At 43.4% G+C, this 26,265-nt stretch overlaps 2 protein-coding genes across 7 annotated transcripts in view; both read left to right on the top strand.

Annotated features, from left to right (window-relative positions):
* Positions 1-2,985, top strand: part of PRKACB (protein kinase cAMP-activated catalytic subunit beta) — a 79,477-nt gene extending 76,492 nt beyond the window's left edge. For all 3 annotated transcript variants that reach the window (XM_066626543.1, XM_066626542.1, XM_066626544.1), the window contains exon 10: positions 194-2,985. In XM_066626543.1, the coding sequence (XP_066482640.1) occupies positions 194-319 (126 nt within the window). In that variant the 3' untranslated portion in view covers positions 320-2,985. The remainder of the gene's footprint in view (positions 1-193) is intronic.
* Positions 2,986-16,570: 13,585 nt separating this feature from the next.
* Positions 16,571-26,265, top strand: part of SAMD13 (sterile alpha motif domain containing 13) — a 44,497-nt gene continuing 34,802 nt past the window's right edge. Inside the window, exons 1-3 of one of the 4 annotated variants that reach the window (XM_066625737.1) lie at positions 16,585-16,649; positions 18,345-18,459; positions 25,118-25,292. In XM_066625737.1, coding sequence (XP_066481834.1) covers positions 25,253-25,292 — 40 coding nt within the window. In that variant the 5' untranslated portion in view covers positions 16,585-16,649; positions 18,345-18,459; positions 25,118-25,252. Of the gene's footprint in view, positions 16,650-18,344; positions 18,460-25,117; positions 25,293-26,265 lie in introns of all 4 variants that reach the window. The other 3 variants (XM_066625740.1, XM_066625738.1, XM_066625739.1) reach the window with 3 other exon arrangements.

Below are 26,265 nucleotides of genomic sequence, written 5' to 3'. Positions count from 1 at the left end.
ACATGAACCAGTTGGTCATGACCCTTCCATTAAAAAATCTCTCTCCTGAATTCATCTGTTCCATAGTTAAGGTTTATCTTTCTTTTTTGTCTTAGAAGAGCATGAGTTTATTAGATAAGTGTTGTGTCTGCAGATTTTTACTGGTTGATTTTTTTTCAGATTGCTAATTACAACCTTTTCTTTTCATTTGTAGGTAGAAGCTCCATTCATACCAAAGTGTAGAGGCCCTGGAGATACCAGCAACTTTGATGATTATGAAGAAGAAGATATTCGTGTGTCTCTAACAGAGAAATGTGCAAAGGAATTTGCTGATTTTTAGTACTTGTTGGAAGATAAGAGGACATCAGGGCTCACATTGGGATCTTTGCACTCTGTTAACTCATGAGGTGGAGCTGAGACCATCATATGTCAAAACAATTACCTAGTTACTTCATTCCACAAAGCTGACTGAGGTCTTTATTGCCATCTTCCATGTGTGCAGTTTGCACCAACCCTTATAACTAGGCACAATTAAGCAAGCACGGTTTGTGCTATAACACAGAATATCGACCACTTTTCCTACTTACCTTTTGGTTTCTGTAATGACGTTTGTTTTCTGTGTATTGTTCTTTTTCCCTCCCTCTTCCCGTTTTAAAAAATGAAGTAGCCTTTTACCCAACAACGCTCCATTTTATTTTGACATATTTAACATATTTGTGCGAATGAAACTGAAGGCATCCGGCTAGTAAGACTGAAGTGGAAGATAAGTGTTGCTTCTAGTCTGTGCCAGCCAATTCTTCTGTCTGTCTGTATTGTGTCTGAGGCTACAAGTCATAGGTTTGTATTTTTTTTTTAGTAGCTCAGACTAGATCTAGCCAACATCATTAGCATTTCAGAAGGTAGTATTTATCGCCATAAGAGTGTGTGCACATCTTCCTGGAGACTGACCAAACTTAGTTATCTCAAAATTGGACAGCTTGTGTAGGGCACAGTAGCTAGACCCCGTGCCTTGGTTTTCTACATACCGGCAGTTCTCCCTGCCTCATATTCCTTCCCTGGGCAATAGGTAAATATGCCATAAGCATCCTGTGTCATGAGAAGCACAGTCTCAAGAAGCAGGAACTATTACATCCGACCTGGACTTTGGACCATATTTATCCATGCTTAATTACTGGCATTTCATAGCTATTTAAAGGAGGGGAGGGGGTTTTAATACCTTAAAACCTGAAATACTTAAGATTGGTCAGTATTGTTGGAGACTAGAGATGATTTTTAGTAATTTCAATGTTGGGGCTCCTGAAGTATTTCACATTTCAACCCTTTTTTTATTGAAGGGGGGAAAGCATCTTTTTCTTTTTAAAAATCTCTTTAGCTATGAGAATAAATGGTTTAGCAAATTGAAAATTTAGTATTAAAATATCAGTGCATTGCTAGATAAACCTGGTGTTTCTGTTAGCTGTGAAGAATAAAGAAGTAAATGCCAAGTTTTTACTCTGGTATACTATATTAGTAAATCAAGGATGGAGTGCTGCTCCAGTCATGGTTCCTATCAGCAGCACTTCATTCTCCTGGAAAAGAGAGAGAGTTTTAAAACTGCCACTGTCCTTGATGTGGTGGTTTCGTTTCTAACACACTTTTCTTTTCAGTGCAATGGAATGTACGGTCACACAGAAATGTTGGGTTGAATTTTGTATAGTCTCATCAACTGGCTTAAAGTGTTTTGCTGCCTCTGGCTAGCTTTCAGCACTTCAACACACTTATTTCAGTATTTTGTTATCAATCAGTGGCTCAGCACCCATTCTTGTGCTTTTAAATTTTTCCATTCAACAGTTTAGTTGGGCACTCAGTTTTGGATTTATCTTCGTGACCTGTCTTGAGATGGCACATCAGTATGTTTAAAATAGGATCATGTTTTTATTCAAACTGATCTAGATTGCTATGTAGTCATGATGTTTTGTAGAATGCCAATGCAGGTGAGACCATTGGCATTGCCTTCTTTTAATCTCTGACACTCCTTTAAAAAAAACACACACTCCTGTAGACATTTTGCAGCCTGAAATGAGATGTACCATACAACATTCTGTATGTTTTTTTTAAGTTATCAAGAAAATTTGCACAACATCATAATTAGAAGTCTGTTTGGCATCTTTGTCCATCCCTGTCTACGTATGTATGAGACAAACATACAATACTTTGCGGTAGCAAATTTTATGTAATAAATATATTGTCACATTAATAAATTTAAAGAAATTATTTGTATCAGAAATGTTAAGATCTTTTGTATTTCATTTAGACTGAGGACATGCTGTTGTATGCTAGCTGTATGCGATAAATTCTACAGTAACTTTGTTGTTTATGGACTTTAAAAGATTTTAATAAATGCTGGAGATCACTGTTTTGGTTCTGTTATGAATTTTAACCATTACTTTGAACTGATAACATACAATAGGTTTGCCTTCTGTAAAATAGGTTGAGTGATTTCATTCTGGATGTCCGTAAAGGAATGCAGGGGATGGATTCCAGCATGTCCGAGACTTCAGCCATAGGTGGACATATTTTTTTGTACCCTCTTAATTTGATATTATGCTTATTTAAGTATTAAAATGTGTTAGAAATTGAAGATAATAATAAATACTTAGATGGAGCAATCAACAGAAAATAAAAAAGGTTTGAGTGAAAGATAGGAAGGTTGCCTTTTATAAGGCATACAAGTACAATTTTGACAATCTTGGCCCTGACATTTTAAACAAAATAAAAGCCACAAGACTATCTTGATGGCTGCTTGTAATTTCAAAAACCCTTTCCACCATATAAAATACTGTATATTTGACAGTAGAGTCTTGTTAATTTGACACAATTGAGGAATTAAGTATTGGACTATATGGTATCTTTTAACTGTACTCTAGTTGTATGTAACTCTCATTTTCAACATACATGATTGTATCTCATTAAGTAAATTGCTTCTTTTATTTTCTTGTCAGCTGCATTAAAACCCTTATTTTTAAATCCTTCTAAGTGTTCTACTAATTTCTTTGCAAATGATTAGTTTGCTATAGTAGTGTGCAATAAACTAAAGTTTATATACAAAACTGCAAATTAAATTATGTACAACACTGCATAAAGACTGAGCTGCTTCTTTAAAATACAGAATGCTTCCTGCATTCTATTTTGCCACAGAATAAGTGTGCTGTGTAGTCGTATGAAACTTTGAAGAACAAATGGCTCAATCCTAAGAGCTGCTAACCATTGCAAAGCATGTTTGCCACAACTTGAGAGTAAGAAGTGCCAGCAGGAAGGCCTTTGCTGTTTTACCGGCACTGAATCCAGCCTGCTGACACTGGTACCTACAGTGCCAGGTGGTGCAGGGGTGAGGGAGGGTGAAAAAGAAGCAGGGAGAGGTGAGGGAAGGGCTGTTCAGGCCAAGAGGCTACACAGGGCTTCTTGGACTTGTGCCAGCAATTTTGCTGGCACAGATCTGAGCAGTCCTATTGACCAGGTTGGGGTTTGACACGGTACAGAAACAAATGGTCCCTTATCCCAGTGGTTTTCAAACTCTCCTGGAGAATCTGAGCCAGTGTAAATGCTTGTGGGGGCTGGGGGGAGGCAGCAGGGGCGGGTGAAAGGCAGCAGCATGATCCCTAGGATCGCGCCACGCAGGGGGCTGCAGGGGCTTGGAAGCACTTACCAAAGCCTCCTGCAGCGTCTCCAGGCTGCAGGGAGCCCGGTGCAAACCTTTGGCAGGGCTCCCTGCACCGGTAAATGTAAAAGCGGAGCGATGGCGCCCCGTCTCCGCTAAAGCGGAAGTGGAGCACGATCGCACCGCTTTCACTTTCACTGCTGGGAGGAGCCCTGCCAAAGGTTTGCACCGGACACCCTACACCCTGGGGAGGCTGCAGCAAAGTGCTCCCAAGCCCCTGCAGCCCCCTGGGCAGCGCGATCCTGGGGATTGCGCCACTGCCTCCTCCCTGCCTCCAGGCTGCCCCCGCCCCTTAAGGGGGCAGAGGCCAGGGCCCACAGGCTGGGGCATCACGACGCCCCAGTTTGAAAAGCCCTGCCTTACCCCAAGAAGATCTCCAGCCTGCATAGTTCCAGTGCTGATATAGCATTGGGCTGGCAGCCCCGCTATAACAGCATTGGTTAGGATTAGGCTGCCTGTTTCATGCATATGTCTCATAAAGTGATTACTGGTTATATCAATAATTTGTTAACAGTTTTACTGTTTGACAGTAAAACTGTGGGTTTACGTTTCATTTGGGAAGCCTTTTTTGTTCAAAATCTACTTAATTCAGTTCAACCAATGCAACAACCACCTACACAATTGAGGAAGCTTTACATGAGAACCCTACTTGCTCAAGTCAAAGGACCATCTAGTCCAAAGTCCTGTTTCCCACAACAGTCCACTAGCTGCCCCTGGGAAACCCACATATGGGAGATGAAGGTACAGCCTTCTCCCAACTCCTCTCTCCTGCATACTACCTAGTATTCAGAGAAATACTGTTACTGTACCTGGAGGTAGCATATTGCCATCATGACTAGTGATAGACATATCCTCTATGAGTTTCTCTAATGTCCTTTTAAAACCATCTAAGGTAGTGGCCATCGCAACATCTTATGGGAATGACTTTCATAGACTGATGCATTGTCTGAAGAAGTACTTCCTACTATCCATTCTGAATCTCTCATCAATAAGTTTCATTGGATGCCCCCAGTTCTAGAGGTGTGAGAGAGAATTTGTGGAGAACCCTCTCCAAATCTGCATAATTTTATAAGCATCAATCAAATCCTTCTTCTGGCACTTCTCTCTCTCTCTCTCTTCCCCCCCCCCATTTAAACAAACCTTAGATGCTATTTAATATCTACATGAAGCCGCTGGGAGAGGTCATCCGGGGGTTTGGAGTGGGGTGTCATCAATATGCTGATGACACCCAGCTCTATCCTTTCCTCCAGACTCCAGGGTGGCGGTTGAGGGCCTGGAGTGCTGTCTGGAAGCAATGAGGATCTGGATGGGGGCTAACAAGCTGAAATTAAATCCGCATAAGACAGAGGCCCTCCTGGTTCGGAAATCCTTGATGCAGGTGCTGGACTATCGGCTTGTGCTGAATGGGGTTGCACTCCCTCTGAAGGAGCAGGTCAGCAGCTTGGGGGGTCCACCTGGACTCGTAGCTGCTCCTGGATTCCCAGGTGGCAGTTGTGGCTAGGGGGGCCTTCGCTCAGCTTCGGCTGGTGCGCCAGCTGCAGCCGTATTTGGATCGTGCAGACCTGGCCACGGTGATCCATGCCACGGTGACATCGAGGTTAGATTATTGTAACGCGCTTTATGTGGGGCTGCCCCTGAAGACGGTTCGGAAACTGCAACTAGTGCAGAATGCGGCGGCCCATGTGGTTACTGGAGGTAGACGGTTTGACTCTGTCAGCCCGCTTCTCCAGGGGCTACATTGGCTGCCCATTCATTTCCAGGCCCAATTCAAGGTGCTGGTTTTGACCTTTAAAGCCCTATACTGCTCTGGGCCAGGGTATCTTAGAGACCGCCTACTTCCGCACAATCCGGCTTGTCCTCTTAGGTCATCAGAGAGGGCCTTTTTACAAGTGCCGCCGCTTAAGGAGGTATGTGGGGCATCGGCAAGAAATAGGGCCTTCTCAGTAGTGGCACCAACGTTATGGAACTCCCTTCCCCTTCCCTTGAGAATGGCTCCCTCTCTTGAGACTTTTCGGCGAGGCCTGAAGACCCTTCTGTTTAAACAAGCCTTCTGAGTTCATGGCCTTTTTAACATCTTTTCTACATCTTTTAGTATTTTTTACTGGCCTGATTCCTTACGATCTGCTGCTATATGCTCTTTTTTACCTGACTTTTTATCTGACTACTGTTTTTATGATATCTGTTAATGTGTTATTATGTTTTTATCTGCTTGCTAAATCATGTTTTAATCTGTTTTTAACCATTGTAAGCCGCCCTGGGTCCCTTTGGGGAGAAGGGCCGGGTATAAATAAAATTATTATTATTATTATTATTATTATTATTTATTATTATTTTATTTATTAGATGTTATGTTCCAATGGAAGGGCAGTATTCCAGCCCCCGATCATTTTGGTTGCCCTCTTATGTGCTGCTTTGAACTCTGCAGTATCCTTTTTAGAGATGTAGCGATCAGGACAGTACCCAGTGTTTCATAAGTGGCTTTGTGACAAATTTGTATAATGGCATAATATTTGCTGTTGTACTTTAAATCCCTTTGCTAATTACCCCTAGCATGGATTTTACTTCTTTCACAGCTGCCACACCACTGGGTCAGCTATCCACCACAGTTTGAGAAACACTGCTCTAGACCACACCTGCTGCCTTTCCTTGCCTTTTTATACTGCCTTTCCTTTAAGAAATATAGTTGGGAAGGCTAGCCTATTTTTCTATGCTTTGTGGAGCCAAAGTGGACCTAGAAGCTATCAGACATTTGCTCCTACTTCAGTACACTATTTAAAGTGTACAGTTTATCTAGCAATCCTGTCACATTTTATGTATATTGTAGGCTGCTTTGGGGACTCTTGTCAGAATGTAGGATATACCTACTAAGTAAATGTATAGTTTATACAGCAACCTTGGGAATGTGAAGTGGGCTTTGTTTTGTTATTCATAACAAAACATCATTCATCTTCATGGCGCAGTGTCATGTAGTTTTTGTGCCTGTGCAGATCAACAGTTCCCAACTTCTTGAGCTTTTGAAAGCAGGATTTGTTGTTTACTTCTCCCCTCAAGAGGGCAGTCCTGGACCATTCATATGCATTGAGGGTCATCATCTGTCTGTCCCTTTCTTCCAATTGCCACCAAGTACCGTGGTAAGAGCGCATTGCAGACCTTCTCTATTAACGCCCATATGAACAAACTATTCAGAAATGTGCTTATTGGAGCCCATATTTCTGCTTGCTCTTTCTTCTGTCCAGGTAGACTTGTATGAAAATTTTTAGTATAATCTCTACGTTTTCCAGACTCACAAAGAGTCTGGTCCAACAAGAAGCTGACGGAACATACCAAGATCCAGGTCTACAGAGCTTGCGTCCTGAGTACACTTCTGTACTGCAGCGAGTCATGGACTCTTCGCTCACAACGGGAGAGGAAACCGAACGCTTTCCACATCCACTGCCTCCGACGCATTCTCGGCATCACCTGGCAGGACAAAGTTCCAAACAACACAGTCCTGGAACGTGCTGGAATCCCTAGCATGTATGCACTGCTGAAACAGAGACGCCTGCATTGGCTCGGTCATGTCGTGAGAATGGATGATGGCCAGATCCCAAAGGATCTCCTCTATGGAGAACTCATGCAAGGAAAGCGCCCTACAGGTAGACCACAGCTGCGATACAAGGACATCTGCAAGAGAGATCTGAAGGCCTTAGGAGTGGACCTCAACAAGTGGGAAATCCTGGCCTCTGAGCGGCCCGCTTGGAGGCAGGCTGTGCAGCATGGCCTTTCCCAGTTTGAAGAGACACTTGGCCAACAGACTGAGGCACAGAAGGAAGGCCCATAGCCAGGGAGACAGACCAGGGACAGACTGCACTTACTCCCAGTGTGGAAGGGATTGTCACTCCCGAATTGGCCTTTTCAGCCACACTAGATGCTGTTCCAGAACCACCATTCAGAGCGCGATACCATAGTCTTTCGAGACTGAAGGTTGCCAACAAACATATGTAGTAATGGGCTTGGATGTGAGAAACTTTCAAATTTCTGATCAGCCACAAAGCTCATTGAGTAACCTTAGGCAAATCATCTAGTCCAATTCACAAGGCAGAATATTCATCCATGAAGTAGTAAACTAACAATAAAAAAATAAAATCAGTAATGGCATATCTGTATGTGTAATTTTACTATATATTATATTTATTATTTTATTTATTTAAAGAATTTCTACCACACCTTTCTCCCACACTTTGGGGGCACCCAAGGTAGCTTATAACATAAGAACACAATACAAAGTGAAAGATTAAAACAATACTAAAACATAAGACAATTAAAATAAATATTAAAAGCCAACCAGCAGCATACAGCATACATGTGCATCTTTTGGATATTCAAATGATGCAATTACATAAGATGACTACTATTGTTTATATTTCTATTTTGTTGTTAAAAATTATTCTTCTCCAGACCAAAGAATAAATGACTTAGACACAGCGAAATCTGGCAGGTTCTTCCATTGTATTCTAGTCCCTGTTGTCTGCAGTTTTATTTTTTCGGATACCAGAAGGAAATCAATCCGAGACTATGCTTGATGTATATGGTAATGGAAAGTATAACCTTCCTAATTTGAGTGTTGATATCACCATATATCTAAGAGACTATTTTTTTCCATATTTTCAAAAAGATTTAGGAAGAGAAATTATTGTTCCAGATCTATCCATTTATGGCCTTTACAATCTCTTCATCACAAAATTTGTTGACCCGATTCATTATCTTTGTGAAAAATGCTTTCTTCCTTTGGTGTGGTCTATATATGCATACAAGAGTAAAAGTTTGGGCACACTGTTTCCCTTTAATCATAATGCATCGTCTATCTTTCCATTCATCAATGACAACTTGTGAGGTTCACAAATCAGGCAAATACGGGCCCAAATATGGCCCCCTTTTTACATCATTCAAGTCATTAATGTTTAAAGAAAACAACATTCTTTTCTTAAAATTGTCTTAAAATTGTATTCTATCATGCTGTATTGTATTGTGTCATGTCATATTGCATTGTGCTGTTTTTTCTGTCATATCCAGTTTCCCTGTATCCTGTTGTGCCAGGCTTAGCCACTTCAGGATTGAGTCTCTGACTCAGTTCAGATGGCTTTGGAAATTTCCACACATCCAATGAGATCAGTTACAAATGAGATCAGCTGGAATTCCTCTAGTGTCAGCCAATCACATCTCAACCAAATGCCACAGCATAGGGGTGGAGACTTTCTATGTTGCAGTATGGTCTCCCCGTAGACTGTGAGATGGTGAAGAAGGGACAGTGGGTAACACTGGAGAACAAAAGGGATTCAATTTTGAGCCACCCTGAATCAGTGAATAATACCTGTGGTGATGTGCCAGTTCATATAGAGAATATGTGTTGTGAAAACAAAGCACAGGGTTCGTTCTCACACTTGTTCTGTGTATGAGCGAGGAACTGGCAAGTCACCACAAGTGTCATCCACTGATTCAGGGTGGATCAAAAATGAATCCATTTTTTTGAATGGGATCAAAAGTGAATCCTTTAAAAAAACAAAAACCTCTTATCTAAGACAATACAGTCTTGCCTGAAGGCTCCATGAGGATGGAGAGTTTCTATGTTGTAACACGGCCAGCAGGCGCAGAAGACTGTATGACAGAGACACAATGTCATGTTACTATGGTCTGTTTCAACCTGGCAAAGCACAGGGCTCATTCTCATGATTTAAACTATGATTTACATCCATGTGCTTTGGCATGGAGTCAAGGAACAATGCACAACATGGATGATGTGCTTTAACAGGCCACTGCTACAGCCAACTGCAAAAGCAGGGCAGGAGGCAGCAAGTTTGAACACCAAATCATTAGACAACGACTGCATCATATTCACTAGTTTTGTTAAAATTTTGCAGAGTCATTACATACGTTGAAATGTGTGTGAGTTTTACACGTGTCATTGAGGCCAGGGCCACACACAGATGCACACCCAAAAAGTTTTCAAAGTCACTTTTCATTAAAAGGTGTGCTTACTTTTTTGGCCACATAATGAGATACGCTTTACAGAGTACTGATGGAGAGATCATTTCTGATATTCAAGATCACTTTCAAACATTACAAAGGTTGAGCTTCCATTTTATTTCTCAACCATCACACTGTGCATGCCTCTGTTCTGCGCTGGGATATAAAGAAGCTGTGAATCATGTTACCATACCGTCACAGTGGCACAGTTACAGAGCTCCGTGAGCTTCCTGTCAGTCTTTTGTCACCAACCGAAGACTCTGCTGTTCAAGCAAGTTTTTGCTTGTGCGTTTCTTGAACCAGGATTTGCTACTGGCTGTCAACAGTTTTGGCCATTTCTTTGGTGCTTTTATAACTTGTCATATAGTCTTACATAGCTTGATCGGAATTATACAGCCACCAGGCAGCAGACTTCATGAATATGCAGAGCAATACTAAGCATGTTCACTCAGAAGATAATCCCCTGCAGTTCAATGTGTGTTTGGCATTGTAGCTTTAGTACCTTTTGAAGGCCTGCCTGAGTGTTTCTATGTTATACAAAGTTTATTTTCAACAGCCCACTTCCTTCTTGCCATCTCCACCTCTATACGTCCCCATGTAGTCTGTTTTATCTGCAATATATGATAAACCAGGGGTGCCCAAACCCTGGCCCTGGGGCCACTTGCGGCCTTCGAGGCCTCTCAATGCGGCCCTCAGGGAGCCCACAGTCTCCAATGAGCCTCCAGCCCTCTCAAAAGGGGCTTGATTGCTGCATGCTTTCCAATATTCAAGGTAGCAAGGAAATCAAATTAACATAGGATTTGGTTAAAGAACTCAGGAGTTAGACTATGATTTATCTGACATTTAGTCATGTTAAGTGCATATTTAGTGGAATTTGTTGCTGCAAGATATAGTTATGGCCGGTGGCTTGGATAACCTGAAAAGGGAACTGGACTAATTCATGGAGGTCAAGTCTACTAATGCATACTAACCAAAACGACTATGCACTATCTCCAGTTCATTAGTGGCTTGTCTCTGAATATCCACTGCAGGAGAGCAAGGGAAGGGGAGAGAAATACCTTTCCTCCTGCTTGTGGGCTTCCCAGAGATATTCGACTGGTCAAAATAGGAGGCTGGACTGCACAGGCCTTTGTCGCATCCAGCAGGGCTGTTCTCAAATTCTTAATTGTGTTTGATTTTGCTTTGACTTGTAACTTTGCTATGGAAGTCCTCACTGTATCGTTCATCTCTCTACAATTTGTTCTTAAACATTATCTTGCTTTGTTGTGTGTTACAGGAATGCCTGATGAGTGGAAGTAACTCAGGCTTGCAGTTCCACCTTGTGGCTGTTGTGCAACATTGGTGTGTTTGATCAAGATGTCTTTGCTCCTTCTCTGTTGTTGTTTTACCTCCCTTCTCTCTCCCAGGTGGTTTTTTTTGTTTTGGTTTGGTTTTTTACATTCTTTCAGAGCTACTTCTGTTGCCTTCACTTCTGGCAAGAATATCGTTAGGAAGGACAACTTCTCTCACTCCATGTTCTGATATCTTCCTGGAAATCTTTTTCCCCTACATGTTATAATATTGGAAATTCTTGGAGGTCCTGTTAAAATTCCCAGGATATTTTAGGAGTTACTTGAAGATTGATGCTAATTTCCTGAAGACTTGAGAACTGGATTGGTGACAACCCTAGTTCCAGACCACATGTATTCCTCCAAAGCACCTGTATCTCTGGTTATCATGAGGAATAACAAAGAAACCACAACATATGCTTTCCTTTGCTATCTGCCACCTACCTGGTATGCTTGTCCAGTCCTCCAGCCTCCCCAGTTTGTGGGCTCTCCGTCCTCATTCCCCTTCTGTTCTGGGCTCCGACATTGGACTCAGTGCAGTGCCACCACCACCACCCCCAGCATTCTGGGGCTTTATGAGGCTCCATGCATATGTCAGCGGGGCCCCCAAGACTCAGTGGAGGCCAAAAAGTTTGAGAACCACTGCTCTAGAGCAGGCATCTCCAAACCCCGGTCCGGGGGCCAGATGCGGCCCGCGGCAAGCCTCTTGTCCCCTGAAAGCCCCTGGCCCACTTTGCCAAACGTGACTAGAACTGTGTTCTGGTTGCATCTGGACGGTGTTCTAAGGGCCAGAGAGGTTGAATGAATGAGCCCATTCATTCATTTATTCACACACCTAAGTTCCATCTCTAATTTATTTAAATAAATTTTATATTTAAATTTTTTTTGGCTCTCAAAACCATGCCAGACATTTGATGCGGCCCTCTGGCCTCTGGCCCTCTGGTCAAAAAGTTGGGAGACCCCTGCTCTAGAGGATTCCCCTGACTTCAGGGGCTTTTTCAAGTTCAAAAGCTTCAGCAGTTTTATAGCAGCTCTTTAGATTGTGTCCAAAAGTTATGCTTGTTAAGCATATATAAAAATCTAGCACACTGGTTTTCAACTTTTTTTCATGCTATGACCCCTATATATAAGTAAATAAAGTATAAGACTGGAGACCCCACTGTCAATGCCCCTCTTCCCAGGACTCCCAGTCCTGCCCCCCCCCCTCCCAGGACTCTATTTTTCAGTTAAAATAATTTCAACCTTAGCTTTGTATGGATTATCAGTCAGAATCATTTCTAGTTTAGCCTTGTATGCAGGATGTGGATGCGGGAGAACCCGTGGACATTATATATCTGGACTTTCAGAAGGCGTTTGACACGGTCCCTCACCAAAGACTACTGAAAAAACTCCACAGTCAGGGAATTAGAGGACAGGTCCTCTCATGGATTGAGAACTGGTTGGAGGCAAGGAAGCAGAGAGTGGGTGTCAATGGGCAATTTTCACAATGGAGAGAGGTGAAAAGCGGTGTGCCCCAAGGATCTGTCCTGGGACTGGTGCTTTTCAACCTCTTCATAAATGACCTGGAGACAGAGTTGAGCAGTGAAGTGGCTAAGTTTGCAGACGACACCAAACTTTTCCGAGTGGTGAAGACCAGAAGTGATTGTGAGGGGCTCCAGAAGGATCTCTCCAGACTGGCAGAATGGGCAGCAAAATGGCAGATGTGCTTCAATGTCAGTAAGTGTAAAGTCATGCGCATTGGGGCAAAAAATCAAAACTTTAGATATAGGCTGATGGGTTCTGAGCTGTCTGTGACAGATCAGGAGAGAGATCTTGGGGTGGTGGTGGACAGCTCAATGAAAGTGTCGACCCAATGTGCGGCGGCAGTAAAGAAGGCCAGTTCTATGCTTGGGATCATTAGGAAGGGTATCGAGAACAAAACGGCTAGTATTATAGTGCCGTTGTACAAATCGATGGTAAGGCCACACCTGGAGTATTGTGTCCAGTTCTGGTCGCCGCATCTCAAAAAAGACATAGTGGAAATGGAAAAGGTGCAAAAGAGAGCGACTAAGATGATTACGGGGCTGGGGCACCTTCCTTATGAGGAAAGGCTACGGCGTTTGGGCCTCTTCAGCCTAGAAAAGAGACGCCTGAGGGGAGACATGATTGAGACATACAAAATTATGCAGGGGATGGAAAGAGTGGATAGGGAGATGCTCTTTACACTCTCACATAATACCAGAACCAGGGGACATCCACTAAAATTGAGTGTTGGGCGGGTTAGGACAGACAAAAGAAAATATTTCTTTACTCAGCGTGTGGTCGGTCTGTGGAACTCCTTGCCACAGGATGTGGTGATGGCGTCTAGCCTAGACGCCTTTAAAAGGGGATTGGACAAGTTTCTGGAGGAAAAATCCATTATGGGGTACAAGCCATGATGTGTATGCGCAATCTCCTGATTTTAGAAATGGGTTATGTCAGAATGCCAGATGCAAGGGAGGGCACCAGGATGAGGTCTCTTGGTATCTGGTGTGCTCCCTGGGGCATTTGGTGGGCCGCTGTGAGATATGGGAAGCTGGACTAGATGGGCCTATGGCCTGATCCAGTGGGGCTGTTCTTATGTTCTTATGTTCTTATTGTATGAGTAAACAGTAAGCAATGGTTGTTTCTCCCAACTGGGAAAGACTAGCAGCACAATCATAAGTCTGTCTACTCAGAAGTAAGTTCTACTGAATTCAGTGAGACTTACATCAGGTATGTGTGTATAGCAGTCACTCTCAAACAGTGAGTCTGTTGTCCAGCAGTGTGTCATGACCCATTTTTTTTTTTGGTACTTCAAGAGTTAAACAACCTGCTACTGGGGGGGGGAGCATTCCTGCCCAATCACCATTATAGCTAGAGGGGCTTTAGTGGCCAATACTATTAGCTATTGGCTATTAGCTATTGGCAACCTTCAGTCTCGAAAGACTATGGTATTGTGCTCTGAACGGTGGTTCTGGGACAGCGTCTAGTGTGGCTGAAAAGGCCAATCCGGGAGTGACAATCCCTTCCACACTGGGAGCAAGTGCAGTCTGTCCCTTGTCTGTCTTCCTGGCTATGGGCCTTCCTTCTTTGCCTCTTTGCCTCAGAATGTTGGCAAAGTGTCTCTTCAAACTGGGAAAGGCCATGCTGCACAGCCTGCGTCCAAGCGGGCCGCTCAGAGGCCAGGGTTTCCCACTTGTTGAGGTCCATCCCTAAGGCCTTCAGATCCCTCTTGCAGATGTCCTTGTATCGCAGCTGTGGTCTACCTGTAGGGCGCTTTCCTTGCACGAGTTCTCCATAGAGGAGATCCTTTGGAATCCGGCCATCATCCATTCTCACGACATGACCGAGCCAACGCAGGCGTCTCTGTTTCAGAAGTGCATACATGCTAGGGATTCCAGCACGTTCCAGGACTGTGTTGTTAGGAACTTTGTCCTGCCAGGTGATGCCGAGAATGCGCCGGAGGCAGTGCATGTGGAAAGCATTCAGTTTCCTCTCCTGTTGTGAGCGGAGAGTCCATGACTCGCTGCAGTACAGAAGTGTACTCAGGACGCAAGCTCTTTAGGCCAATACTAAAAGGTCTGAAAACCACTGGTGTATAGGACTGCAGCCTAGGTATATGAACTATTTAGGATTTTCTGATCACAGACAACAATGAACTGCAGGTGGTTTTTCAGCCTGTGTAGGGAAGATGGCAATATTATGATACCATCACCTTAGGTCTGACTGCTTGTATATCTAGGATTAGGAAAGAGGTCAGATTGGCTTAGTAATGCTGGGATATTGTTGGCAGCTTTGTTGGATATACATAGCAGACTTTGCCTGCTTCCTTGAGACATCTGGAGCTATTTCGCAAACACTTTTTCTGAGGAAAATATGGTTTCCTGTTGATGGCACATAATGATTGCATAGAATGCCATAGATTAATGTGTAGGAGGCTGGCAGCCCAGTCTTAGGACAGGGAAAGATACTGTGATGGTAGATAGCAGCCTGCTCCATACATTAAAGGGAATGCAATGTTATCCAAAGGTGTGCCTTCTCCCATGCAAGCCTATGCATTCTGTACTATATAGCTCATATTTTGTGATTATGCAAGGTGGTTGGTGACCTCTGCACTTGAGGGACGCCCTTTTTAATGTTTCACTATGTAAAAAAAAACCTAATATGGAGGATTATGTGTTATACTAGATCAGTGTTCTTCAACCTTGGAGTCGCAAAGCTTCAGTTGTGGGGTTGCCGCAACTTTCAGGAATGAAAACAGTTGAAGACCACTGGACTAGAGCACCACCAGGTAAAGTGGGAGGCATCTGGTGTACCTCTTCAGGTACCAAGAGTTATTGTGTCCCAGTCCTGCTCAGGTTCTTAGCAACTGTGCTAAAATAGCTTCCACTAGTGCCAGGCTTCATGGTAACTTTTTTGCTCTCTCTCATAAGAATATTTGGTTACATTGATGTGATGGGAGGGTGTTACAGGGTGGGTGGATAGGGTCCTAGGAGGGGGGCAGGATCAACAATGCAGTCCCCAGTCTCATACTTTATTTATATATTGGGGTCATGGCATGAAAAAAGTTGAAGATCACTGTGCTGCATTTTTTACTTGCAGGTAGTTTCATTTCTTGTATACTTGGGGCATTTTAAAACATTTACAACTGCTCATTCTAAGTCCCAATTTGTAGATGCATAAAGTACTACTGGATTTTTATATCTAATAATAATAATACCTCTTGCAACCCTCTCAGCAGTCGATATTCAAACTTGGCACAAATATGCGACTTCTCATCAGTGATCCATCAAAGCTTCTGTTCCAGAGACATTGCTGACACTGAAATGGTGAAAAACACAGAGATGGTGTTGGAAAAGACACATTCCAACCAATCAACTGGGGTGCTGCTGAATTGCAAGCTAGGGCTATAGAGATTTGCTGACTTTTTAGCACCCACCAGACCCAAAGCATGTTTATTTGGTAGTCACCCGTATTTATTTCAAGATAGTTTATGCCCAAATAACTTCCTTTGGGGCATAATAATAATAACTCCCCAATAACTCAGCCCGAAATGTGAACCCATCTGAAGGGCTGCACCCTCTTCAAACCCAGGATCTTCTACGTGATGGATATAGAACAGTGGTTGCCAACCTGGGGTATGTGTACCCCCAGGGATACTTGCCAGGTACTTGAAAAAGAATTGAATAATAGTGGGAAAAGGCAGATCTGTATTAGAATGCCTGGCAAGGCAGGAAGGAAGGCAGCTACCTGGCTGCAAAAGCCCCACCATCTGCTAGTTTTTGGTCAACAAATTGTGCATTATCAGATATGGATCAGTGGTTAAAAACATGTAAATTTGCAATAATGGCAACTAAATTAACATTTTGCTAATATGAGGGGTAGAATGTATGGAAAAGGGCTGCCAAGGGGTGCCCAAGTGAAAAAAAAAGTTGGGAACCACTGCTCAAGAACTACCACTGGCTGCCCAAACTGTCTTATACTGGAGTTGCGAACTACGCTTCCCAGCATGCCTCCCTCCATGACAGCTCGTTTCTGATTGGCTACAGCGCGTTCTAGTTGCAACTCTGCATGTGGCTGCTGCTGTGCTGGGAGGAAGGCAGTCTTTTGCTGGCTATATATGTATGTATGTATGAGAAAAGGTAAGTGAGCTCTGCTATGCGCTCCATTTGGAACAGGGTCTCTCTGCACCTGGTTTCATTGTTTCTTTTCCCCTTCTCAGTTCTTTGTTGCTGACCCAGTTAATGGTGAGCACTTCTCTGGAGCAGCCCCTTTGCAAAAAAAATAAAAAAAATAAAAAGGCATGTTGCTACATTGGAATGTGTTTAGGAAAATTGAGCCAATCCCAAACTGGGAAAGCCAGACTTGGTGATGCGCGAAGGACAATCCCCCAAACAGATCCAGAGAGATGTTTCAGCCAGGATTCCTGCACACTCCACAGCTGGGCAAGCGCAAGTAGGGATTCCTCCTCCATTTATTGAAAGGCGAGCTATTTCTGCTCCTTCCTAGAGAGAGAAGCTTAACTTAGTCAAGCAGAAAAGTGGAGCCCTGATAAGAGAGTTTGAAAGGTCTGATTGACAAAATGATCATCTGTTATCAGGTGTTTCCTTGCAGGTGTCTCTGGTCCCTTCCAAAGTCATTGCAGAAGGAGAAATTTTGGCAGTCTGCGTTTTTTTTTTTCTTTTTTCTGAATTTATGTTGAAAAATGCTGCATTTTTTTTTTTAAAGTTTGCCTTGTGAGATGTGTGGGAAGTGTTTTCTCCTCCCTGTTCCATCGTAACATGATTCTGACAGTTGGAGGGATGTTAAAAGCTTTGAAGATTCTCTGTTAAAAGCTGTTGAGGGATTGAGGACTGCACACTCAGTGATTAGAGAGATTTCTAAACTGAATCAGTCGGTGTTTTGTCCTTTTTTTAAAAAAAAATGTACTGCTTGATTTCAATTCTAACTTCCACAACATTTCTGAAGATGGGGTTAGCAGACATCAGGTTCTTGTCACTAAAAGCAGTGAACTGCTCACAAAAACCTCTCCCCCTTCCCAATTAATCTATGTTTTTCTGAGGATGGGGATAGCGAACATCAGGTTCTTGGCACTAAAAGTAGTGACCCACTCACAAAAATGTCATCTCCAAACCTCTTTCCCTTCCCATTTAATTTACGTTTTTCATAAATATAAATTATATATTATAGGCTGTGTTCAGGTAGACAAAATCCCATACAGAAACAGGCTGTAAATGGACCCTGTGTGCATTCGTATGACTGCTCTAAGCAGTTATTTATGACAGAACACCCAAGCAATTTGACATTGCTTGAAAGGGGTAACTGAGCAGCACCAGAATGGAAAGAATGAGAGGAAGAACAAGTTAAAAAAAATGTATTCATTTACTACTGATCATTTTCTAAATACAGCTTCCCATCCCTCAGTCTTTCAAACCCTCTGTTCAGTATAACTCTTTCAAGAGCCACTGCATTTCTCTAAACTCTGGATCCTCTAACCTTTTAGGGTATTTTCACACAGCAGAAATTGACCCTAGGTTGATAATTGGGTTAGTTAACTTGGAGTGTAGGGAACAATCAGGGTGGATGGTGAATAGGCTGGCCAAAGACTTTTGTGTTTAGAAGAATTATAGTCCGAGTATGTCAAGAAATTTTCAAGGTAGATTACATTGATCAAAATAAATAACAATAAAGTTAAAAACAGGCAGAGAATGCATCCATAAAACAGTCAAGAACAACGGGAGAGCAGTAGAAAGAAAAGATAATGCTAAAAGCAGCAGCATGACCTTTACTGAAGATTAATGACCTGGCTGAATAACACTTGCATCTCATTAAACTAGGCCTTGGGTAAGCAGCTCTGGGGAGAACATTTCAGAGATGGGAAGTCACCGCAAAAAAGGTCCTTTCTCTGGTTACCAACTACTTCATCAGTGATGGTGGGGGCCCCCCTTTAAGGTATGTCTGTTGATGATCTTAACAAATGGGCAGGTTTGTGTGGGAGCATAGTCCTCTCAAAATTTCTGAGCCACCACCAAGAAATCCCTGCTTTTTAGTTCACATATTCTCCAACAAAGTGTTCTTGCATTTTAATTATCCTACTTTAAGTGAAGTAAGACTCCATTTAAAGCTGCAGTTCTGAATTCCCTTAGTGGGAAGTAAATCTCATGGAACTTACTGCTGAGTGAAGTGCTTAGAGCAGTTATAAAAAAAAGTAATACTTTAAACAAGCAAATGGAGATGGCACTAAACCATATTAGGAACAAGTTAAAAACAAGCAGGACCTGCAATAAAATATTTAATCTCCTGAACCCAAGCGCCCACCTTTAGTATACGGTTAAGTTGTTAAAAGCTCAAGCAAGCCAATTTCCTCTTCTCCCCGCGCTTGGTGCTCTGCTTTTGAGCTGGTTCAGACTATGCTTTCAACCCAGAACTGACTTCGTGCAATTATGAATGCATGGGCTTGTGGTATATGTGCACCCTTACTAGTCCCCCTTCAACTTTTTGTCATTTCCTTAACTAAGTAGGAAGCAGTGTTTTGGAGGAACTGCCCCCCCCCCAATGCAATTAGGGAAACTGACAAAAGAGTGAGGGGATGTGTCAGGATATATGACACATATATCAGTGTGAGCTGGTGTCCCTGTTGCTTTTCTAGTTGAACATCTCCAGATTGTGTGACCCCCCCAAGCCACTGAGCATGTTCAGTCTGTGTTTTTTTGTTTTCCCTTTTTCTTTTAATTTACTTCAGTGTACTGAGGAAATCCTCCAAGTATATAGAAACCACTACTTTATCTGTGGATGGCTCCATTTTTACTTACAATCTGAAAGCAAACTCAGATGTTTGAGAAGCGATTAGTAGAGAGGTGTTTGAGAGGTGTGAGTAAGATAGGTTTATAGCCCAAGTCTTACTGAGCAGTGACCTGAGTAAGGTAAGTAACACCATTTTCAAACACCTCTACCTATTAGTTAACAGCCCAGTCCTATCCCCACTTACCTGGGAGTAAGTTCCATTGACTCTAATGGGACTTACTTCTGAGTAGGCAGGCATAGGATTGGGCTGTATGGCTTAGAAATAATATAAGATACTGTCTGCTAGGTAATTACCTTAACCCATTCTTTCTGTATCCACTGCTATCTAAAATGGACAGGTCCCCTGTTAATTTGGGACCATCTATGTCCAGTTGTTAATTCATCCCATGAGACTTTGCGAATCCAGTAAATGCTAAACACACAGCCTGCCAGCAGTGGCAAAGTGGGTGGGTGGCAAGGAATACATAAAAATCCAAAGCAAACTAACCACCACTTGATCTCCATCTAGTTGTTTACAAACACTCATGTTTCCAAATGTGACCTGGGTCAACGTACCCCCACTTGGTTTGGAGCTCATTTTGGTCATGTGATTTCAGCATACAGAATTAATAGAAAAAGCCATTGGTGTTAAAGCAGATGCGGAACATATGCACAGCCATAGCTGGTAACCTTTAAAGATGACTGAATTGGAATTATATTAAGGAATATATTTTCTGATTTTTTTTTCTTTTAAGTCTCCAAGATAAATAGAGGCAGAAAGAGGCGTACCAGTGGAATTCTTCCCTGTGTTCATGAGGAGCAAATAATCATTTTGTTTTGTTTAGTCCTCACAATTGTAAACATTTGTTGTACAGGGTGACCCAAAAGTAGGTGGACAGTAGGTGGAATAAATGTTATCATTTACTGTCCACCTATGTTTGGGTCACCCTGTATAATTGAAAGAAAGCCTCATCTAAAGAAGCAGGTTTGAGATTTGGAGGCATATATTAACTTCTTTCCTGAATTGCATAAACATATGCAAACCCTGAATTTCTGTGGCTTTGTGTCTTGTTTGATAATAGCAGAGATGGGCAAATCCAGCTCAGCTTGACTCGAGTTGAGTCATGAGTCTCCGCCCCCTTAATTCAACTCGAAAACGAGTTCTAACAGGCAGACTTTCCAAGTTGCCCAGAGTGTTTTGGGGGCTCTAAAAGACTCGAGTCCTGAGTCTTTTCCATAAAAAAAGTCAGCCACAGCTCATCAGAGAAAAACAGAGCTACTGCCGGTCTGTGTGTGTTGGAGTTTTCATTTATTGCTCCCCTGATGTCCCCATCCCATCTGTAAACAAGACAGGAGGGGTGGGACAAACTGCGTGAGAGTGGGAACGGGAGTGGCAAGAGAGAGTAGGATGATGTGCAGCAGCTGGGAGTCTTAGCAGTGTGACCCAATCCTTTGCAACTCTACTCAGAAGTAGTCCCATTGCGGCCTGTCATTCAGTGAGCTTGCTGGAGCCATGCCATTTCTCCTGGATGGCTAGGAACTGCCTTCTCCCCACTGCCTTCTCTCCTCATCCAGTGAAAAAACCTGCATCCAATGATCTTCTGTTCTTCAGAGATGGACAAGAATCCCTGCTCCCACCACCCCCTGCCTCTGCCCTATGCAGAAGCAAAACATTAATAATAATAATAATAATAATAATAATAATAATAATAATAATAATAATAATACACGTATTTATATACCGCCTTTCTTGGTCTTTTTTCTAGACTTTATTCAAGGCGGTTTACATAGGCAGGCTAATATAAATCCCCGGAGGGATTTTTACAATTGAAAGAAGGCTCTATCTTTCAAGAGCCACAACAAATTCAGATGTTTTGTTCTGATCTGGCCTCCATCCTGGCCTCCATCCTCCCACGCTCAGAGCAGATGGAAATAGCTCGGCTCAGCTTGTCAGCTGCTTCAAGGTCGCACGGTGCCGGTGGCCTCGAACTGGCGACCTTGTGGATGTTATCTTCAGGCAAATGGAGGCTCTACCCTCTAGACCAGACCTCCTGCCCATTAATCCTTCCCTGCCTCCTGGCTGGGACTTCCCTGCTGCCCACCCAATCTGAATTAAGGCCCCACAAGGTCTTTCACACCATGGAAAAAATAGGCAACTGCACCCAGACCCAGACAGACTTGAATCTGCAAGCGTGGGAACTAATTTCAGAGTCAGTGGCCTCAGACTTGAGTCAGTGCCGGAGGCATTGACACACCTAACTCATGTGTACACCAGTCAGCAAAAAACACATGTTTTTGCGACTTGGACTCGAGTCACCTGACTTGAGTTCCCATCCCTGGGTAATAGAGAAGGAGAAATACTGCAGTCCAGAAGAACATCATCTTTTCATGCAGTCCTGTGCATGAAGTAGGTCCTGCTGTGTGCAGTGGAACTCTTGGCTAGAGTAAGTGTGCAAAGGACTGAGGCTTGTAAAAGCTAGGATTGCCACATTTTCACTTGTTTTTCTTGTCCCTAGAATGGCAGCTGAACACTCAGAAATGTAGTAGGTGACACTTTGCCCTCTGCTCCCTATGCCAGGAAAAGTTTCTGCTAAATTTCTGAGAGTGTGGCTGCTATTCCAGGCATAATTATTGAGTCTGTAAATACTGTAAATACTGTCTGTACTGCTGTCTCCTAAATAGCCACTTGCCTGGTTACCTATTGCAAGGCATGAATTGCCTCCAAGCAAGGAAGTCTTGCAAAGATGTGTACGTGCTTGTTTTGGGTCACAAATGACACATATGTGACATCAGTTGTTTGGGTTGCTGTCTACAAACCTGTGTCCTTGTTCATTAATGCTGTCATGGGTGATGAAGTTGGAGGGAGGAAGAACAAAGGGAAGAAGAACAAGCTAAGGGACAAAAGGACTGGATAAAGTGCTGATGCTTCATCTCCCAAATGAACTGTGAATTTGAAGTTGCAGGATTCATCTCCAGAATGCAACCTGCACAAACCTGTACAAGAAGAAAGGTCTAGAAGCCATCTCTATAACTTTAACCAGATATTCCCCTAGGATGCATGGAAGGGAGAACAGGAATGTGTTGACTAGCCATCCCTGCTCAACCCTCACTGGGTTTCTGTGTGTTCAGCACTTGTCTGGACAGGGCAGTGCTGAACATGAAGATGGTTCTGGAATGTGATTTGGAATCCAGAATGGATGGCCAGGGGACACAGACAGCCAGTGTGCTGCTGTTCTCTCATTGTGTTGAGTGCCTATGGGGAGCATATTTTTTCCATAGGGCTTGTGTGTGTCCCCAACCTCAGAGGTGAGATAATTGGCAGCCGGAGTCTCAAGTAGTGGGGCCTCCAGGAAGACAAAACTGAACAGTTGCCAGTAACTGTGATATGGACTGGCTTTCACCTTTTAACTGTTTTCCTTATGGTACAGTATGTAGAGTTTCTATCATGGCTTCTATATTTCGAGATATACATCTGCAAATTGAAAGAACGTGTAAAGAAAACCCTGATCCCCCCCCCCCCTGAAAATCTTCAGACAAAGATCTTCAGTGGCCTCCAGAAGCCACGGAATGCTGAAGATGGCAGTTGGAGGAAATGGACAGAAAACCAGGTGTGGGTGGAATTGTCCTGCTTATGTTTCTGCCCTTAAGGTGGCCATTTGGGCTTGAGGGGATGCAACATTTTATTGCTGATCCTAGTTGGATACATGAAGCCCCCCTTGAGAAGTTAGAATTTGGAGGTCCATACATAACTCGAAACTGAAGTAGGTCAGAACAGCCAGTTTGTGCACTATTGCACCTGTGTGGAAGCACCAGTAAAGGATATACAGTATTGCACCTGCATGAAAGCACCAATGCAGCTGTCCATAACTCGGGAAGCGTGTGCATTTCTGTTGCTATTGTTTCATGCACCGCTGTCACTGATTGGCTCACTGATTGGTGAGATGGCTCAGGACTTCAGGAAACTAAAAAGTCTGCCTTCTATGGAACAAGAGCAGTCAGTTTGGCTGGATAAAAGCCTCACAGAGTAGACAGGATCAGGATTGCAAAAAGTTCCTAACAGGGGCTTGAAGGGCTGACTCCTGCCCTGTCAGAAATGGTGGCTGTGCTAGCACTCCATATGTTATTGGGGGCAGGCAAGTAGTTTTATGGTGGCCACGTGAAGGACTTTGGCCCAAGACCACAGTGGGGGTCTTGAGACAAAGACCTCCTCTGGTACCTGAGGCAGACTGCTCCCACTGCCTTGCCCTTGGCTGCTTGAAGCCATGGATAGACCTAGCCTCCGCCACCTTGAGACCCCCCCCCCCCCGAAGGTCAGGTCTACACAGAATTCAAAGCAGCAAATAGACATGGTCTCTTCCATGAGATCCCCTGGCGGAGGCCAGGTTCACCCAGCATTCAAAGGAACAGGCATGCTGGCATCCCCTTACGGCTTGCACCCTGGACAGCCTGCCCCCCACCCTTGGTATGCTACTTTACCAGCAAGCTGAGACTGGGATCTGGGATGCTGGGAAACTTAAGGGAAGAGTACAAAGTAGGAATTGATTGAAAAAGAAGACGGGATGGGTGGGGGTGATGGATACTTGAGGAAAAAGGCAGCGGAGGCATGGAATTTAAATAAGAAGGGACTAATTAGAATGGGGGTTTTCAGTGAATTTTGCAGTTTAAAGGAAGAGGAGGGAGAAAGGGGAGTTTGGGAATTTGAGATGTGGTGACTAAAAGAGGTGGAACAAAGGAAGCAATGGACTGAAAACCAGGTATCTGATGTCAGTCAGTCAGACAGAAACCTTTATTGGCATAACAGTTTCTGATGAACAACTGGGTGGTAAAGACATGGAAGAAAAGAGGAACCAAGGAAGACGTCTGGAACAAAATTATATATTGGGCCCAGAGACAGAGGAGACTGTGTGTTCGGGGTGGGGTGAAAAGTGTGTATGCAAAGAAGGAAGCCAAGGGGACATGGGTTCCTAGGACTATTGACCCTGACAAGGGAATTGGAATTTGGCCAGCTGTGCCTTCTGCTATCACTGTAGCATAGTGAGTTGGCAACCTGGAGGGGGCAATGCGGGCCAGAAAACAGTGCAGGGTGTTGGTGCTGAACATATGCTTACTTGAACTACATAATAATAATAATTAACCACCAGTATTTGTATACCGCCTTTCCTGGTCACTGGATTAGACTTTAATACAAGGCTTTCTCTAAACCCCTGGAGTTTATTACAATAATTAAGAAGTTCTAATCTTTCAAGAACAACAACATTCTAGCTGGAGCTTTCACAGTCTGATATCACTTCTGGCCACGGTTGCCTCCCACACTGACTGGCAAGCAGCTCCTTCTTCTCTCACTGAAGGGCAACCAAGATGCCTTCTTTGCTGTCACCCAAGAGCAGGTGTAATAGTTCAGCTCAGCTTGTCAGTCGCTTCTCAAGGTCTTGTCACTCATGGAAGCTTCTGGTGTTCTTGAATTGGTGACCTTCAGATGTTATCTTTGGGCTTAAGGGCAGTTCTACCCTCTAGACCAGACCTCCTATCTACTAACCAGACTAGCCCGTCAATCTTTTGCTGCCAGTTACTAGTTTATTGCTGCATTTTATTTCACTCTCAAAATGTGTTACTTTACTTTTTCCTTCTTGTGTACTGAGACATCTGTAGGCTTCCATAAGCAAATACCTTCTGAACTTTGCATTAAACTGTGTATTTGCTCTTCTGTGAATTCAAAATGACATCTCCTGCCTAAAATAGGAGGGTTTTTTTTAAAGTTGTTTTTGTAAGGCAAATGGGGAAAAATAAAATTAATATGGATTTTAAACTCTCCCTTTTATCATACTAGCATGTTCAATGGGACTAGTTTCCTCCTGGTAAGACCTACAGACCCAAATGCAGTCTGAGGAGGGAAAGAAACAGGAATAAGTGCACCACCTCTTCACACCCCTCCTGCCATCAGCTAGCCCAGTTTCAGGATGGCATGATTTCATTTAAGAACACAAGAGGAACCGTGCCCAAAGGTACATCAAGTTCGTCATTATGTTTCTAACTTGCCTTTTGCCTCTTTAAAAAAAATCTCCCCTTTCCTCTAAAGACATGTATGTTGTCTCTCCTTCTCTCCACTGGTATTATCGTAAGAACCCTGAAAACTGTTTAGAGGCCCCGAATCACCCAATGAGCTTCATGGCTGTGATGAGATTTGGCTACAAAAATGTGCTAGACATAGTGGGTAAACAGATCAGATGGAACTCGTATCTCCTTTCAATATAACCTTTTGCATTCAAAAAGTCATGTTTCATAAGGCATTCTTGAGCACCTGGAAAGGACACAATCCTCCTGCTTTAAACATATAGCCAAAGGTTAGCTGCTCTTGACCCTAAAAAGAGGTGTTCTGTGGTGACTTCCAAACAGGGTGTTTAGTCTGGGATTGTCACACTGTTCACTGACTTGAGACTCAGACCAAACAGTTATTCCTGGGAAAATACATCAGTGACTTTCAACCCATGCAGGATTTGCAACCACATGCTCACTCCCTATCCAGGGGTTTATTTGTGGGAAAAAATCTGTGCTAGTCCCTCTTCTGGTGCTGTCAATCATCTACCAGCGGACTTCCTGAGTCTGAAGTATCCCAGCAGCACTTGCCAGCTAAAAAAGGGTGGGAGCTTCCATCTGAAGGTTTGCCCTTCTGGTGGGCAGTACATTTCCTGTTTCTACAAGTGACTGTAGGGTTTGTATGCTTTTTGTTTATTGTGTTTGTTTATTGTGCTAGCAGGCACTGATTTGCTCACATGGAAGCAAGCCGCTGGACACTCCTGAGGGTTTGCTTCCAAGCAATCTGGCATGGGATCATGCCTAGGAATGGAGAAACAAAAAAATGCAGCTTGCCAATATAAAATAATGATTAAGGTTGCAATCCTATCAGCATTTATGCGGGGAGGCGGCAGCAGCCCATTGCTAACCTGCGCTGGAACAGGCAGGCAGACTGGCCTGTAC

Source organism: Tiliqua scincoides, chromosome 4 (assembly GCF_035046505.1).
Source record: "Tiliqua scincoides isolate rTilSci1 chromosome 4, rTilSci1.hap2, whole genome shotgun sequence".
In the NCBI taxonomy this organism is placed as follows: domain Eukaryota; kingdom Metazoa; phylum Chordata; class Lepidosauria; order Squamata; family Scincidae; genus Tiliqua; species Tiliqua scincoides.
Note: the sequence above shows the minus strand (reverse complement) of the source record. Positions and strands in the feature narration are given on the sequence as shown.